This window comes from Centropristis striata, chromosome 7 (genome assembly GCF_030273125.1).
Source record: "Centropristis striata isolate RG_2023a ecotype Rhode Island chromosome 7, C.striata_1.0, whole genome shotgun sequence".
NCBI lineage: Eukaryota > Metazoa > Chordata > Actinopteri > Perciformes > Serranidae > Centropristis > Centropristis striata.
This window is the reverse complement of record NC_081523.1, coordinates 10,715,763-10,732,025: the sequence shown is the minus strand read 5'-3', so window position 1 is coordinate 10,732,025 and position 16,263 is coordinate 10,715,763. Positions and strand designations below refer to the sequence as shown.

The 16,263-nt window shown below is 39.5% G+C and overlaps 2 protein-coding genes across 2 annotated transcripts; one reads left to right on the top strand and one right to left on the bottom strand.

Moving 5' to 3' along the window:
* Nucleotides 1-9: 9 nt before the first annotated feature.
* Nucleotides 10-2,637, bottom strand: iscua (iron-sulfur cluster assembly enzyme a). The gene is made up of 5 exons (XM_059336518.1): nucleotides 2,482-2,637; nucleotides 2,198-2,311; nucleotides 2,008-2,118; nucleotides 1,841-1,919; nucleotides 10-1,125 (listed from the first exon to the last, which is right to left on the bottom strand). The coding sequence occupies exons 1-5, from the start codon at nucleotides 2,581-2,583 to the stop codon at nucleotides 1,031-1,033; spliced, it is 501 nt and encodes a 166-aa protein (XP_059192501.1). The 5' UTR covers nucleotides 2,584-2,637; the 3' UTR covers nucleotides 10-1,030.
* A 181-nt stretch (nucleotides 2,638-2,818) lies between these two features.
* sart3 (spliceosome associated factor 3, U4/U6 recycling protein) lies at nucleotides 2,819-14,935 on the top strand. Its single transcript, XM_059336515.1, has 19 exons — nucleotides 2,819-3,016; nucleotides 4,396-4,522; nucleotides 4,623-4,727; nucleotides 4,817-5,001; nucleotides 5,970-6,075; nucleotides 6,807-6,931; nucleotides 7,034-7,189; nucleotides 8,440-8,578; nucleotides 8,726-8,833; nucleotides 8,941-9,018; nucleotides 9,111-9,169; nucleotides 11,202-11,311; nucleotides 11,399-11,511; nucleotides 11,611-11,687; nucleotides 11,771-11,942; nucleotides 13,012-13,469; nucleotides 13,824-13,976; nucleotides 14,104-14,282; nucleotides 14,387-14,935. Exons 1-19 carry the CDS (start codon nucleotides 2,819-2,821, stop codon nucleotides 14,580-14,582), a joined length of 2,844 nt encoding a protein of 947 aa, XP_059192498.1. The 3' UTR covers nucleotides 14,583-14,935.
* The last annotated feature ends 1,328 nt before the right edge of the window (nucleotides 14,936-16,263 follow it).

The window sequence follows — 16,263 nt, the reverse complement described above, 5'->3', positions numbered from 1 at the left end:
ACTGGCAGACACACTGAAAATGTTTTTTATTATTTTGAGTTACAATAAGCACACAATCTCATGCAATACTCCGTTTATTTTTGTATGTGTACTTTAGATGTCAACTGCAATTTCACTCTAAGTCCTCCACATAAGATCAGTAATTTTATACAATCAAGCCAAATAAATGCCAAAAATATGTATGAAAGAAAACACAGCTCGACCTATATTTTTCAAATTTTTCTTTCCCTTTGAGAACAATGCTGAGCTCCGCTGTGTAAAGTCATTTTATGCAGGAATTGTTGCTTACGGTTTGCAGGTCTTAAAGCAAGAAAAGATCTGAGTTTGAAAAGTTGTCCAGGAGGAAACGTGTATATTGTATTTAATTAAGCATTATATTAATTCCAAGCAGGTTTACGGCTGAAATCAGGCATAGTGCTGGAGAACTCTAAGCCCTGGGTTTGTATACAAAAGTTTTAAACTTAGACTCTCCTCCCCGGCTCAATTAAAGTGAAAACAAACTCCAGATTCACTGTCATCTTGGAACGAGCTCTGTCTAGTTGGTGTTTTGCCCTGCTAAATCTGCATTTTTTCTGTGCTGTGTCTGCATGTTTTTTTATAGCTTTGTGCTGCCCTGAAACACCCTGAACACAGCAAAATGAAAAAAAAAAAAGAGAAAATACAGACAGAATGCAGGATCTCTGCAGATACTGACACCACCACTGATGACTGAGAGGGATTCTTTTTGAGTCAATATGTTGTTTTCTTTCTTTATGAAAACCCTACATCACATAGCTTTAAGTATCAAACCTGTCTTAATATATTCATTGTGAACTTTCAACTCCAAAATCACCATCAACCAGAGTTATTATTATTATCTGAGGAAAAGGAAATAATCACCACTAACACCAGAGATGGTTAAAGGGTTTAAAAGTCCCATAAAAGGGTGAAAGACCTGATGTAGTATTATGGTAACCAAACTTCCAAACAGCATTGAAGTGAAACATTACAGGGCTGGTACTGGGCATAATGGCTAGTTAATAACAGCACATTAGTTGGTGGCATGTACACGTTCCTCCTTCTTCTCCTCCTGTTGTTTTATTCTGTAGTCTGACAGCGCTGCTTTTATGGCATCTTCTGCAAGCACTGAAAGAAAAAGAAGGGAGGAGGTTTTAGAAAAAAATTCAGCATGATATAAAGGTTTGATATTTACAGTGAAATATACAGCCAGGTGACAAATTATAGGGAAAACCTGAAGAAGTACAAGGAGAAACTGTAAAAAACAACAACAACTGAGCATGCATGGGAGATATTCAACTGATTTGTTAGACAGTGCTCTCCATTTCCCCATTGTGGGACAAATAAAGGAAATCTTAATCTTAATCATTAAAACGCCTAATGAGGTATTTAAATTTTGGGATAATGTTATTAATTTCCCTAGTTCAGTTTCAGTAAAGTGTGTGATCTATAAAAGGAGCAGTCAAGGGTTGCTGGCGGCTCATTGTGTAAACATCTATATGTTTATTAAAGCAACTAAAAGAAACGTTTAATTCGTTTTGATATTGGCGACCCAGTGGATAAAACCGCCTCATGCCTTAAATACCTTGATCTGGCTGCATGTGAATTTGTTATGAAAGTGAGGGGAACTGGACATGGAGACAGGCATAAAGAATAACTATATAGAAATAGTCAGTCTTTTCGCTGATGGTCTTGTTTGCCTCTTACAGAGGCTTCACTATTAAGTTATGACCTTAACTCCATGTAGTTGCATTAAGCTTTCATGCATATGATATTACGTACTAAGCAAGCATGTAGCATTATAACATTGTTTCATTCTTTAATTTTATTGCTGTGAACTTACTAGAGCAATGAAGCTTGACCGGAGGAAGGCACAGTTCTTTGGCAATGTCTGTGTTCTTGATCTTCAGAGCTTCATCAACCTGCAGGATGAAAGTAAACAAGCGTCAACACAACAGGCAGGACTTGTGAAGCAATTATTCTCCTTTTATTATTAAAAAACAAACTCACCGACTTCCCTTTCACCCACTCTGTCGCTAGAGAACTGGAGGCAATGGCTGATCCGCAGCCAAATGTCTTAAACTTTGCATCAATAATCTTGCCATTTTCATCCACCTGGATCTGGAAACAATATAAAATCAAACACTTTGTTGCAAAACATGAGGACAGTCGTGACAGTTGCGTTTGACCTCCAACTTACCTGAAGTTTCATAACATCACCACAGGCTGGTGCACCCACCAGTCCAGTCCCCACATTCTTGGAGGTTTTGTCTAGAGTTCCCACATTTCTTGGGTTGTCATAGTGGTCCAGCACCTTGTAGAAAAAGAAAATGAGTAGTTTTGAGTGATAGACAGTTAGGACACAGCTTGTAAAGTTAGCTACACCTAGCTACAGTCAGACAACACACACGCATGCCAGCTAAATGCGAATAAAACTCATCACTTGGTTACAATAATTGGATTAAAACATAAAAAATGTGTTACCTTTTTGTGATATGAACAGACAGCACTCAGCTCCGGGCTGGATAAACGTCTGCTTAATAACAACAGCGAGGACGCGGAGTTTCGTAAAGACGCAATCGCCATGTTGGAAATGTCGAAGTTGAACGGAAATCAACGAGTGAGCACGAGCTCTTTATGTTGACAAATAAGCGAAGAAGGACGGTGTCTCGGGGGTGAGGAGGGTGAGGAGCCCCCACTAGCGGCTAACAGGAGCCGGTACACGTTGTGTGGGGATCCACGGTGAGTTCAGGGACAGACTCCACCTCTCACGATACTCCTGTCTTGTTAGGGTTGTTACCAGGCAGACAGCCTTTCCAACATGGCAGCGCCAAGCAACGCAGAGCAAACGCAGTTGCAAGATATGGAGGAGGAAGATGCGGGGATGGAGGAGAGAGGCATGGAATCGGACGAAGAAGAGGAGGAGGGCATGGGAGTAGAAAATTCAGACGACGAAGAGGAAGATTCATCGGAGGACGAGAAAGAAAATGAAGCCGAAATCCAGCGGCTGGAGGAGCAGGTAATTAGCCAACACCCAATGCAAAGCGGAGTTCATAACGTTAGCTAGCCTACGAGCTAATGAGAATGAATGGATGGTAAACACAGCCAGCTACAACGGACCAGCCGCTTCAAAAGCATCAGCTGCTCTGACCTGCTTTGGTTTAAACATGCCACCTGAAAATATAGCTACTAATGTTAGTTTCTGTTATCCAAAAACAATTAAATATCCGCGTTTGTTACGACGTCACTCACATAGCTGTCGTGATTAGCGGAGCTGCTAATCTGTGATGCTAATGGCTTGTCTCGTGTCACACGCGCCTTTTTTTTTACTATCTCGGTGCAGAGGGACATCACAGCTCCTAGTGCAGCTTAGTCAGAAAGTACATGAGCAAACATAAAGTTCACATTGTCCCAACTTTATTGAGTATGGTGTAATGTAGTTAATCTGTTGTATTAGTGACGTCTCATTGCATTTTTCATCATTGAATGTTGCAGTGATACAGTGAAGGCTGCAGCCTGTCCTTCCACTACCACAACAGAAAAAACACGTTTATAACATTACTATTACACCTAGTTTATTAAGTGCACCTCGTAAATAAATAAAAAAATTAATGCAATACAGCAGCTCTTTAGAGAGGTGTTAAATCAAATGTATGGACATTTAGGATGATGTACGTTGTGGTGCTGTTGGATTATATGATTTTATATTGCACTGAGAGGTGTCTGCTCTCAATGAAATGAATAGACTTAAAACTCAATAACATATTGATATAATGCAAACCAGCCTTCAAAATGATCATAATGTTGACTCAACATCTTCCTGAAATGAATGAATTTCTGTATAGTACGTATTAGGCTGCAAAATATGGGAAAAAATATCTAGTTGTGATTATTTTTGACGTGTGATATGATTCATGATATTAAGGAGAATGGTCTTTTTGTATTGTTATTATTCTCATTTAATTGAAAAGCATCTTAAAATATTAATTTGTGATTTATTTATTCATTTTTGCAAGGATCTTCTATCAAACAAATATTTTTTCTAATGTCTGTAGAATTTGATTAGTAGGGCCAGGATATTTCTTCTTCACAATGTTTTGACACATGATTAGATTTAACAAATATTGCACTAGTTTATATTGTGATGTGGATTAAATTATGATTAATTGTGCAGCCCTAGCATTAGATTAGTGCTAGGGTGTTAAAGCACTGTATATATTGTATCAATATCTTTGTGTGTCTTTGTGAGAGTTATTAAGCATGTTAGATAATGTCATAATATATGATCCCGAGTACAGACTCACTACTGATATTTAATAAAAAGCAAAAGGGAGTTGATATGTTAAATTGTATTGTTCAGCATCTTACCACCACTGTCATCTTGGTATGATTTTTCAGCTTTCCATCAATGCTTTCGACTACAACTGCCACGTGGATCTCATCAAACTACTGAAGCAGGAGGGAGAACTTTTCCGTCTGAGAAAGGCACGGCAGAAGATGAGTGAGCTTTTCCCTCTCACTGAAGGTTGGTACATGTGTGATTCAGGTTTGGGCTCAGACGTATTATCTGACAGCAGCTCTGATCGTTATTTGAAACTGAAACCGTATTTTGTGAAACCCTGCAGAGATCTGGCTAGACTGGCTCAAGGATGAGATCCGTCTGACTGAGGAGGAGCCAAACAGGGAGAAAGTATATGAGCTTTTCGAGAAGGCTATAAAAGACTACATATGTGAGTGCATGGCACCATTGCTCATTGCTTTTGAGTTGACATTCAGTTATTTCAAAATCTAAATATTGAATCTGTGTTTTTATACCCAGGTCCAGATATCTGGCTTGAATATGCTCAGTATTCAATTGGTGGCATGGGCTCACCAGGTGGGATCGACAAGGTGAGGTCCATCTTTGAGAGAGCCGTGACAGCTGTGGGGCTTCACATGACCAAGGGACAGATGGTGTGGGAGGCGTACAGAGAGTTTGAGAATGCCATTCTGTCCACAGTACAGGTTGGTGTTTCCATCACTATGATCTTATCAGTGGTCAGACAAGTGGTCTGATTTTGTTGCTGTATGATTACATAAACCAGTCAGAGAGAGATTTATTTTCTGCAATTTCAAAAGCACTCAGCATTGTGTAGTTGCAGACAATATCATTTATTTTCTGTTAGGTTAATATTGTGTCAAAGCATGATTTTGAATGATATTTCACTCCCTTGACTCAGAGTAAATACAAATACTTTAACCCTCTGAACCTCAAGCAGTTTCAGGTCAATTTCTGCTTTTGTCACCATGGCCTCATTTTACTGCAATGTAAAAAAAAAAAAAAAGAAATACTGCCCTCAACAGCGTAATCATGGCCAGAAGTGGGGTGAAATCAAATGCAGTGTAGCACAGTAATAATTCATAACTCCTTTTAAAGAAAAAGAAAAATGAAATTACGTATCTTTGATCATTTCTTTTGACAAAAAATGAAAAAAAAAGAAAAAGTTTGCTATATATGCAACATTTCCAAGTGCCAAAAAGTGTTCCCAATGTTGGAAAAAAAATGCTGCTTTTTATGTTCTACATATTAAACTATGTACGTTTGTACGTCCTCTCCTATCTGCTCCGTGTAAACAGCCTACAGTTGAGTTGTAATTTTCATTTTTTGTCACATGACCATTGATCTTAGCCGAGTCCTTCTTGGTTTTCCTGTTGTGCACAGAATTTGATGTTTTTCAGTTTTAAATTAGACACGGAATATAGAGATTTTAATAAAGTAGCACTATTTTAAGCGTAGAGTTGTTGTTTTTTAATAACAGAAACCTCCATTACACATGATTGGTTCAAGGACCTTAAAAAATGTCAAAATCTGATGTTAATAGTGTCATTTTGGCGATTTTAACTTTAACTGCTAAATTTGTATTATTTCATGTAAGACTAAATGAGTAGTTGCTTAATTTTGATACCGTTTTCTCTGCTGTGATTCCTCTCAGCCTCCCCCTGGCAGGATTCCCAGCCGTGAGGAGCAGGAGCTGCTGCAAACTCAGCTTGAGCGTATCAATACACTGTTTCGCCGCCAGCTGGCCGTCCCCTTAATGGGTAAGCATGCCGCCTCTTCTGTCCAGACGGGCTGCTGTAAAACAGGCAGGATTCGTGTTGAGAGGTCCCTATGTCAAAAAACCTGCAAAGCTGCAAAGTCTTGAATTTAAAAACATAACACTGCTTTGTGGGATCGGTTAATTGTTGTACGGTTGTGATGTGGCTCTTGAAATACCGTACAAATTTGGAAAGAGAACATTCCTCTTCAGGCCCTGAGCACGCTTTCAGTTTGCTGCAGGAGTGGGCGACAGATAGCCAGATGGTCTAGTGTTGTGCTGTTTTTTTTTCTGTCCCAGCTGAATGGAGACGAGAGGCATTCTGTAATGTTTTAAACCCTTTCTTATCTGAACATCTCACTTATGAATTGTGCAGTAAAGGAGACACAATAGGCAGAATACATTTAAACATTTGCAAATGCACACACATCTGCAACACACTAACTTAGAAGATATATTTCTCTATGTCACTCCTTTATATTTTGTAAATACTTTGTGTGGTGTCTCTTCTTTTCTTCTTTAACATATAGCACTCCTGTAGCGATGACAGTTGGCTCTTAAAGTTATGTACTTACTCGATTCCTGTGGTCTATGTCTAGTACCATCAGGTTGAATGCACTTATTGTAAGTCGCTTTGGACAAAAGCATCAGCTAAATGACATGTAATGTGTATGTAATTGTTGTTCAAAGTGTTTTTTTTAACTTTCAAAAAAATCATGCTCTGTTGCTTTGCAGACATGGAAGCCACCTACGCAGAGTATGAGGAGTGGTCTGAACATGGGGTGGCTGACACAGTCAAACAGCAGTACAAAAAGGCTTCGCAGCAGATGGCGAAGTGCAAATCCCTCGAAGAATCACTGGTAACTGACTTGCATTGATTGTCATTGTTACACTTGTCCCCCTTTTTTATGTGTTTGAATATCGTGCATGGCTTTAAGTACATGCTGGTTGTGTGGTTGCAGATAGTAGCAGAACCTCCTAAACTGGCAGAGTACCAGTCCTACATCGACTTTGAGCTGAAGGAGGGCGACCCACCACGGATCCAGATCATCTTTGAGCGGACCCTGGCGGAGAACTGCCTGGTACCAGACATGTGGGCAAAATACACCACCTATCTTGTGAGTATTGCTGAGTGTTTGGCGTGGTGCTGTCAGAGTGTAATGTTCACTGGACTCGTTTCACATGGCATTTACCGTCCCAGTCTGACTGCTCTTATTTAGTGGCTAAAACTTGCCAACCCCAGCGTCTGCCAGCCAGGGAGGGCGACACAGCTCTGATCAAAATGTTGCACTGAGGTTCTTTTGATTAATTACAGCCATGATTTCTCCAAAAGCTTGTCTTAAAATGGATTCATTATTCTTTTTAATTTCTTTTTAGTTTCTGACATTTAACTTGGACTGTAACCAGTGATACTTCAAGTTGATAATCATGTCACTAATCTGAAAAGAGCTCACTGGTGTTCATCTTTATCCTATTGGATTATCATGTGGCCACAGCGTTGTTAGAGGTATTTTTTCGAAGTGTTTAGAGCCCTGTTTGATGAAATGTGATTCTGTTTGACTCATATTTCAATGTTAAAGGTTTGGCTGGTTCAACAGTGTTTAGTAAACTGGTAAATTAATATACTTTTACAAAAATATAGAAAAAAATCAGTTGGGATGTGATTGGAAAATGCTCCAAGTTTACAAGCTCATGAACTGATGCAGAGTTGCAGACCAGGGCAAACAATGGCAAACAATCTAAAATGTCTGAAAACTAGGGGTGTGCCATATCGTATCGTTCACGATAATATCTATATTTTTTTTATAGTTAAAAAAAATGCATATCATGATATTGGCAACATTCCTACTTATTGATGTAGTGGCATAAGGTTAATATTAGCTAACAATTAAAGTTGTTTTAATCTCAAAAAGCTACTTACTCTCTGTCGCTAAACACATGCAGCTTTCAAAATAAGAGCACAGTGTGTTAACAGAATCCACCACAGAACTTACAAGAAGACTGTCAAAATAAGATGCCTTAAATAAAACATACAAGAACCTTTATTTTCCTTTACAAAATGTCATTAAAATATGCCCCCGAAACCCTTAAATGGATATTTTTATTATTTGCTCATACTCAAGAGTCAAGAGTAATTTTTTTTGTATTTGGCACACACTACATTTTAGATTTTTATTTAATTATACAGACAAAAAAAATCATTTTCTTTATCTTTTTAAGTATTTCGTAATATTGTTAAGAATATGGTTATCGCAAAAATAGCCTGAAATGTCGTGATATTCTTTTAGGGCCATATCGCCCAGCCCTACTGAAAACAGCCTTTGATATCTTTAACCATTTTGTAATTTTTTCTCTCTGGACTCTACAGGATCGTCAGCTGAAGATCAAAGACTTGGTTCTCTCCTGTCATGAACGTGCCGTCAGGAACTGTCCCTGGACCATGGGTCTGTGGAAGAGCTACCTGTTAGCTCTGGAGAGGCACGGAGCTGACCATCACACTGTTTCAGGTACCAGATGTGCAGAGAGAAGCCCCTCAGATGACGCCTGTTTTCATGCAGTTGTTGAGTTTTTTATGAGGAAATTACCCGGACTGTTATTCTGGTATATGTGTACTTGCTTCACCTTATAATGTAGTATCTTTGTCTTCTTTACAGATGTTTTTGAAAAGGCGCTGAATGCAGGTTTCATTCAGGCGACGGATTATGTGGAAATTTGGCAGGCGTACCTCGACTACCTGAGGAGACGTGTGGATTTCAGCAAAGGTGAGAGAGGTTGTGTTTGAGACAATTTGTCTTTGTTCGGAAACTATTGATTTCACTGCCTGTTCCCTTGCTTATTGTGGTTCTTTTTTATTCTTTCTTTTTTTCAGAGTCAAGTAAAGAGTTGGAGGAGCTACGAGGAGCCTTCTCTCGGTCTCTAGACTACATGAAACAAGATGTTGAAGAAAGTAGGTTGATTTAAATCCGACTGAGATTTATTTTCTTTTAATGATATTCTTGGGTTGGTTTGCATCTAATTCGTTTTCTTGTGTCACTGTAGGATTTGGTGAAAGTGGCGACCCCTCTTGTATCATAATGCAGATCTGGGCGAGGATAGAGGTAAGCAGTGTTACTTCTGAAAGCAGATTTCTGTTATGTTGAATTTGAATGTTTCATTTTACGTATTTTTCAGTTAATATTATCTTGATTTTGATTTAGCCATTTAAGATTAGTAAAAGATCAAGTGTTTACATCTGCTCTTATCACATAAATGTTCTACAAAATGACCTTAAAGCATTATGAGAGTACTACTTCAGGCCCACTGAGACACTTGTTACAGGGCTACAGGACCAGTTACTGAACTATGGCAGCACTTTGTTCAAAATGAGGCAGTTTTAGTATTAAAAAAAGAGAACCTCAGTGTGAGGTCATTTAGCGGTTGGCTCTGCTTGCTTCGTACTACTCCACTGCTTCTTGATCATTACTGTAAAACCTCAACTAACAGAGTCCACTTAGGTTTAATGGATTATATGGAAGATTACACTCACCAGCCACTTTATAATCTAGCAAGGTGTACCTAATAAAGTGTTTGGGGTGGTCTTCTGCATCTGTAGCCCATCTGCTTCAAGATTGGACGTGTTGTGTGTTCAGAGATGGTCTTCTGCAAAACTTGGTTGTAACGAGTGGTTATTTGAGTTACGGCCTTTCTATCCTCTCAAACTAGTCTGAACACTTTCCCCCTGACCTCTGGCACCAACAAGGCATTTTAGCTCAGAGAACTGCTACTCAATGGATATTTTCTCTTTTTCTACATTTCTCTGTAAACCCTAGAGATGGTCTCTAGATCAGCAGTTTTTGAAATACTCAGACCAGCTCGTCTGGCACCAAAAGCCATGCCACATTCAAAGTGACTTAACCCATTAAGGCCTAAAACGCCTGGAAAAAAATGCCTGGAAAACCTATGGACGATTTTGAAAGAACCCCCTAAAACCTGAAACCTAAAACCTTTCTGGAAATTCAACAGAAGATTTTCCAGCCTCTGTAGCAGATAGAAATGAAATTCAAAAAGTATTTGAGAGCTTATACCCGTGGCTTTCATGAGAAGTTGAGTTTATTTGTCCAAACCTTCAATAAAGTTTTTTAAAAAATCAACAATCTCAGCAAATGTTACATTTGACTGAATAAAAAACCTATGCATAATACTAATACATGCCCATTAGCAAGATGCAAACATGATATGACCATTGGAAGAACAAGACATAGTTCTCATTAGCCTACTGTAATAATAAAAACAAAAATTATCATAATAATAATAATAATATTACATTTTATATATTGCACTTTTCAGGGTACTCAACGACGCATAAAGTAATATAAGACATAAACAGTCATGGTTTCTTATATCATCATCACAATCAATTATTATTATTATTAATATTAATATATATTAATTATTATAATTATTATATTCCTCATCCATAAATGCTGGTCGATTGGTTCCGAGGGTTCAAAGTCCGGATCAGCAATTAAATCATCGGCGCTGTTTTCATCAAGATCGCTTCCGTCACTTACTTCTGAGCTCCTCCACTATAGTCGTCTTCCTCCATGATTTCAAAGTTCTGGAAAAGTCCAATGTTGCATTGCGACACTCCCGCATGTATTCTGATCATGATTCTGATGCATTTCATTGGCCAAGAGACCGAAAATAGGTGGAAAAAAATACAAATACTACAAAATGACATATCCGCTGTCCCGGCCTTAATGATAGAGTAACGCAACAGCGCTCCCGGTTTCAATGGTAGAAATGCGGTAATGCTTTCCCGGCGTAAATGGATTAAATCACCTTTCTTCTCTGTTCTGATGCTCTGTTTGAACTTCTGCAGGTCACCTTCACCATGTCTACATGCCTAAATACATTGAGTTGCTGCCATTTGATTGGCTGATTAGATATTTGCGTTAACAAGCAGTTGTACCTATTAAAGTGGCCGGTGAGTGTACATGGTCATCACTCGCAACTATACACATAGAAATGGCCATCGCTCTGACCAACCAGATACATCGATTTCAGTAGTAATGTTTGTCCTCGTCCTGTTCTTTTTCTATGGTCTGCACAAATGAACATCTGATAATTTGAGTTTTTTCTCCCTGTCAGGCCCTCCACTGCAAGAACATCCAAAAAGCCAGAGAACTGTGGGACACCATCATGACCAAAGGGAACGCTAAATATGCCAACATGTGGCTGGAGTACTATAACCTTGAAAGGTCTGTAGATCAGTGTCTGTGGGGGGGAAGAGGTTAATTGAAGTGATTTCATTTTTAACCAATACTTATGGTGTCCTTTATCCATAGGTCTTATGGAGACCCTGTTCACTGTCGGAAAGCTCTCCACAGAGCAGTTCAGTGTACCTCAGACTACCCCGAGCATGTGAGTGAAGTCCTGCTCACATTCGAGAGGGTGGAAGGTGAGTCCCACTGTTTAAAAAAAATCCAACATAACATAAAAATAAAGACGTTTTTCCTGATTTATAGCATGTCTCTGTGTTTTGTGTGCTCACCTACAGGTTCTCTGGAGGACTGGGATGTGGCTGTGCAGAAAACAGAGACCCGGCTAAACAGGATTAATGAGCAACGGGCAAAGGTAGGAGCACATATCAGCTTTGTATTGGACAGGTGTATTATCTTGCTTTTGGCTAACGTTACCATGTTCTGGCCATCTGTTAGGTGGCTGAGAAAGAAGCCAACCTGGCTCGCCAAGAGGAGGAAAGAGCTGATCAGCGGCGGAAGACCAAGGCAGACAAGAAGGCTCACAAGAAGGTTCAGAAGGGAAGTCGAGCTGGAGAAAAGAGGAAAGCAGAGCAAGACGATTATCACGATGAATGGAATGATGACTCGGGTAAACAAAGATCATTTTTGTAATATATTTATTTATTTATTTTAAGGCATAATTCAGATTTTTTTAATAAGGGTTGTTTGAGGTACTTTACCTACAGTAGATGGCAGTCAGCATGCCAGTTTGGAGAAGTAGGCAGGAGTACTGACACAGAAGCTAAGCAGGGTACTGCTGTAGACAAGGGCTGCAGCGAAACCACCAAAAAAAAAATCTCAATTTCAGTGTACACTATATTTAACATATTTTCATGATGTTACTTTGCTGTCAAACATACGGAAGCGCATTGCATTCACTGGATAAAAAAAAATAGACACCTTTTCTCGTAATTACGAGATCCTGATCTCATAATTACGAGATCTTTTCTCGATAAAGAAAAAGGAAACGTCTGTAAATCCTCTCTCAGTGGCAATGATGGTGCTATCGCAGTTAATCTGCTACTACTACCTTCTCGGTTTGAGACACTGAGAAATACTGATGTTTCTTAAAAATGAGGATGGTATTAATATTAGTATGTCAACACTGCGCAGGCATCTCAAGTCGTTAGGACTGTTCAGGCGGAAAGCCCAGTCTGACGTGCTGGATGTCGCTCTCTTTCTTTGTGTGGTTTGGTTGAAGTGGTGAAAGTAGCAGAAGCACTAAAGTTAACATGCCCCGTTTTCGTGTTTTTGTTACATACCCATATCATTTCGTCGGGATTGAACTATGTTTGGTTTGGGTGGCAATGCTTGGTAATGGCTTTTAGCTGAGTTTCTCCCCGTCATTTTGATATGCTACCTGTTAGGATTGGTGCTTCTTAGCAGACACTGTTCGTCTGTATTGTGCATGCATCTCACGCTGTCCCCCGTAAGGGATCAGGATCTCATAATTACGAGAAAAGATCTCATAATTACGAGAAAAGATCTCGTAATTATGAGATAAGGTGTCTATTTTTTTTTTTATCCAGTGAATGCAATGCGCTTCCGTACAAACAAGCTTATGTGATGGAAACTGAAGTTGGTCTATGATCTCTACAAAGCCACCAGACTCCATTGACAGAATGATGTCAATAATTGTTCCCTCCCCTCTGTGACAGATCAAGCTCCTAAAAGGCACCGAGGAAACGGGGACCAAAACACAGAGGAGTACATGGAGACCGAGACCGGACTCTTTGGGAGGCCTGCTCCCCCCGGCTATAAGCCTCCTCCACCCGGCAATAAAAGAGCACCACAGGGAGCCGCGGCCGACGCCCCGAGGCAGAACGACGACAAGCCGGAGCTTCGCAACGATAACAGCAGCGTATTCATCAGCAACTTGGCATACACGCTGGAGGAGCCAGAGGCAAAGCTCAGGACGCTGTTAGAGACCTGTGGTCCTATCAAACAGATCCGCCCTGTCTTCGGCAACAAAGGGACCTTCAAAGGCTACTGCTATGTACAGTTCGAAGCCCCAGTGTCTGTCCCCGAAGCCCTGAAGCTGGACAGAAAAGAGGTGGAGGGAAGGCCCATGTTTGTGTCACCTTGTGTAGACAAAAGCAAAAATCCTGACTTTAAGGTAAACGTGTTTGTTTTTATTATAATCAAAGTATTCGCTGGTCTAGAAAAGTATAAAAAATATTTGAAAAATACTTTAAGGGATAAATAATCTTTGATCTCTAAATACCTCTTAGATATTTAATTGCCTTGAATTTAAGTTAGTTAAACATTTTTAATTGGTGTATCCATCCAATTGTTCATGTTATGCCACTTATCCAGGGCACATTCAGTTAATTATATCATAATGAATTGTTGTTATATTCCTCTTTCCATCACACTTTGGCCAGTGTGAATGTAAAACAGGTGTTAAACCGAATTCTGTGGTATTACAAAGGTCTTAAAAAGTCCTAAATGTAACTTGTTGCTCCTGTAGGTGTTCAAGTACAACACAAACTTGGAGAGACACAAAATCTTCATCTCCGGGCTGCCGTTCTCGTGCACTAAAGAGCAACTGGAAGAAATCTGCAAACCTCACGGAACCATCAAAGATATTCGTCTGGTCACGTATCGCTCAGGAAAACCCAAGGTGAGCTACAAAGGGCATTGTCCAGATGTTTGGCTAAAAATAGTCAACCTGATTAAGCTAACGATTACCACCTATGACCGTGCAGATGTTGATGTGTTTAACCCTCTCTGGCTGCGTGGCTCTGCAGGGTCTGGCGTACGTTGAGTTTGCAGATGAAGCCCAGGCTTCTCAGGCAGTCCTGAAAATGGACGGCATGGACGTAGAGGACAAGAACATCTCTGTTGCTATAAGTAACCCTCCTCGCAGAAGTATGATGGATAAACCCGGTTCCACAACGGACTTGATGCCTCGCCAAGTCTTTGGAGCGTAAGTTTACAGACGCACTTCTATTTTCGTGCGAACTGAAATGTTCTGAAAGTCTCAAATCTGTCTCAAAACTCAAAGTCTCAAGCTGTTGTTTGCTTTTCCAGGAGAGGAAGAGGACGCACCCAGCTCTCATTACTCCCCCGTTCCCTGCACCGACAAAGTGGGCCCGCGGGTAAAGTGGAGAACGGGACCGCGGCCGAGCAGGTGCCAGCAACATCCAGCGCAGCAGCAGCGAACGCAGCCGGAGAGACGAAACCTTTGTCGAATTCAGACTTTGCCAGGATGCTTCTCAGTAAGTGAGAAGACGAGCGAGAGAACTATGACCGCCTTCACACTGAAAGCCATCTTGTGTCCTTACAAATTAGTGTCGGTGGTTCTATTTTTCTTTTCTTTTCTTCTGTAATTGGTTACCCCGGCTCCCTTTAATCTCAGTCTTGTTCTCATCATCCGTTCTGCGAGATTTGCCTTAATCGCCGAGCTCCTGCCCTCCATCGGAAAACCTTTTCAACCAAGACTTTTCACCAGTGTGACAGATTGATTTCTTTTGGTTTGTTTGAAGGTGGCTGGCCAGCTATTTTATAAAAAAAAATAAGAGAAAGAAAAGTGTATCATATTTGTGTGTAAATATACTGTATCTAAAATTGTATGCCTCATGTTGCAAAGTGTCTTCTTTTGTTGGGTAATGTGAAAGAAATCCGAGAGAAGAATATGCGAGAGTATTTTTTCTAAATATTCAAAACAGCCAGCCTCGTGAATATTGTTTTAAAAGGGTTATATGCAAAAGTTAAGATGTGGTGTAATATAGATGGTGTGTGTGTACAGAAGTTGGACGTTCTACAGTGATAAAAAAAAGACTTATTCTCCAGATGTTTTTAGGGAACCTTTAGGGTTTTTGTTGTGCGACTTATTTTGACCTCTTGAAGACAAAGTTGACAAAGCTAGCAATGACTTTTTCTGACTGTATAGTACAAGTAAGTAATTATTTTTTACATAATACCATCTGCTGTTAATCATCAGTATTAGGATGCTATGGAGTCTATATAGGGTCCATTCAATTAGTAATAGTTAACTGGATTTATCTTGGCCTGAGGGCATGTTATTGGAGTATGGAATCTGCCCTTATATGTCACTGCTAATGCTTAATATCAGTTCTAGTATTTACAGAACTCCTTAGTATACTTTCTCTGTTTTCATTCATCACTGTTAATGTGACCTCTCTGTTCAGGGTAAAAACATCCATCATCACATCTTCTATTGTTTTAGATAAACGTGCTTTGGAGCGAGAGAATGAACCACATCCTCTTCAGCTTGTAAAACTCAAGAGTGCACATGTGAGCAGACTGTTAATGATGCTGAAGACATTTGTCTAATTGGCTGCTTGCCCAACAGTTTAGGTGGCTAATGAAGAAATAATTGACAACTATTTTGATCATTAATCTTTTAAGTCAAATTTCTATTTTGGGCATCTTGGATAGAGCTGCAACAGTTAATCCATTAATGAGTAGCTGATGGACAGAGAAATAAATCTTTATGTTGGAATTGCAGAAAATGCTGTTTCAGCCTCTCAAATATGGAGATTTCCTGCTTTAATGGTTTATATCACATTAAACTGAATGTCTTTGAGTTTTGAACTAAACAAAATCTTTAAAGAGTCTTGGACTTTGAGAAGCTGGAATGGACATTTTCCACTATTTTCTGACATAGACCAAACAAAAAGAATTACCATTAGTTGCAGCTCTAAACTCAGATGTGAGAATTGTTTGCTTTTCTTAATTTTTGTTGAACAGAATGTGTTTGGGTTTAAGATTATTAACAGGAAAAAATACATTTAATGAAGTCAGCTTAGGCTCTAGAAAATTGTGAGTTTTCTCAAGTGTTGTAGACCAAACAATTAAGAAAAAAATCATGGGAATAATCGATAGAATGTATTACTTGCAGCCGTGCAAGAGGCCATTGCTGTAAGAGAAGACGTTAATCACTT

Bases quoted from the DNA above. Each gene is read 5' to 3' on its own strand.
- sart3 (XM_059336515.1), top strand. From the start codon at position 2,819: ATGGCAGCGCCAAGCAACGCAGAGCAAACGCAGTTGCAAGATATGGAG. The intron at 6,932-7,033 runs GTAACTGACTTG...GTGTGGTTGCAG, and splicing joins AATCCCTCGAAGAATCACTG to ATAGTAGCAGAACCTCCTAA. The intron at 7,190-8,439 runs GTGAGTATTGCT...TGGACTCTACAG, and splicing joins CAAAATACACCACCTATCTT to GATCGTCAGCTGAAGATCAA.
- iscua (XM_059336518.1), bottom strand. From the start codon at position 2,583: ATGGCGATTGCGTCTTTACGAAACTCCGCGTCCTCGCTGTTGTTATTA. The intron at 2,312-2,481 runs GTAACACATTTT...TTTTTCTACAAG, and splicing joins TCTGTTCATATCACAAAAAG to GTGCTGGACCACTATGACAA. The intron at 2,119-2,197 runs GTAAGTTGGAGG...TATTGTTTCCAG, and splicing joins GTGATGTTATGAAACTTCAG to ATCCAGGTGGATGAAAATGG.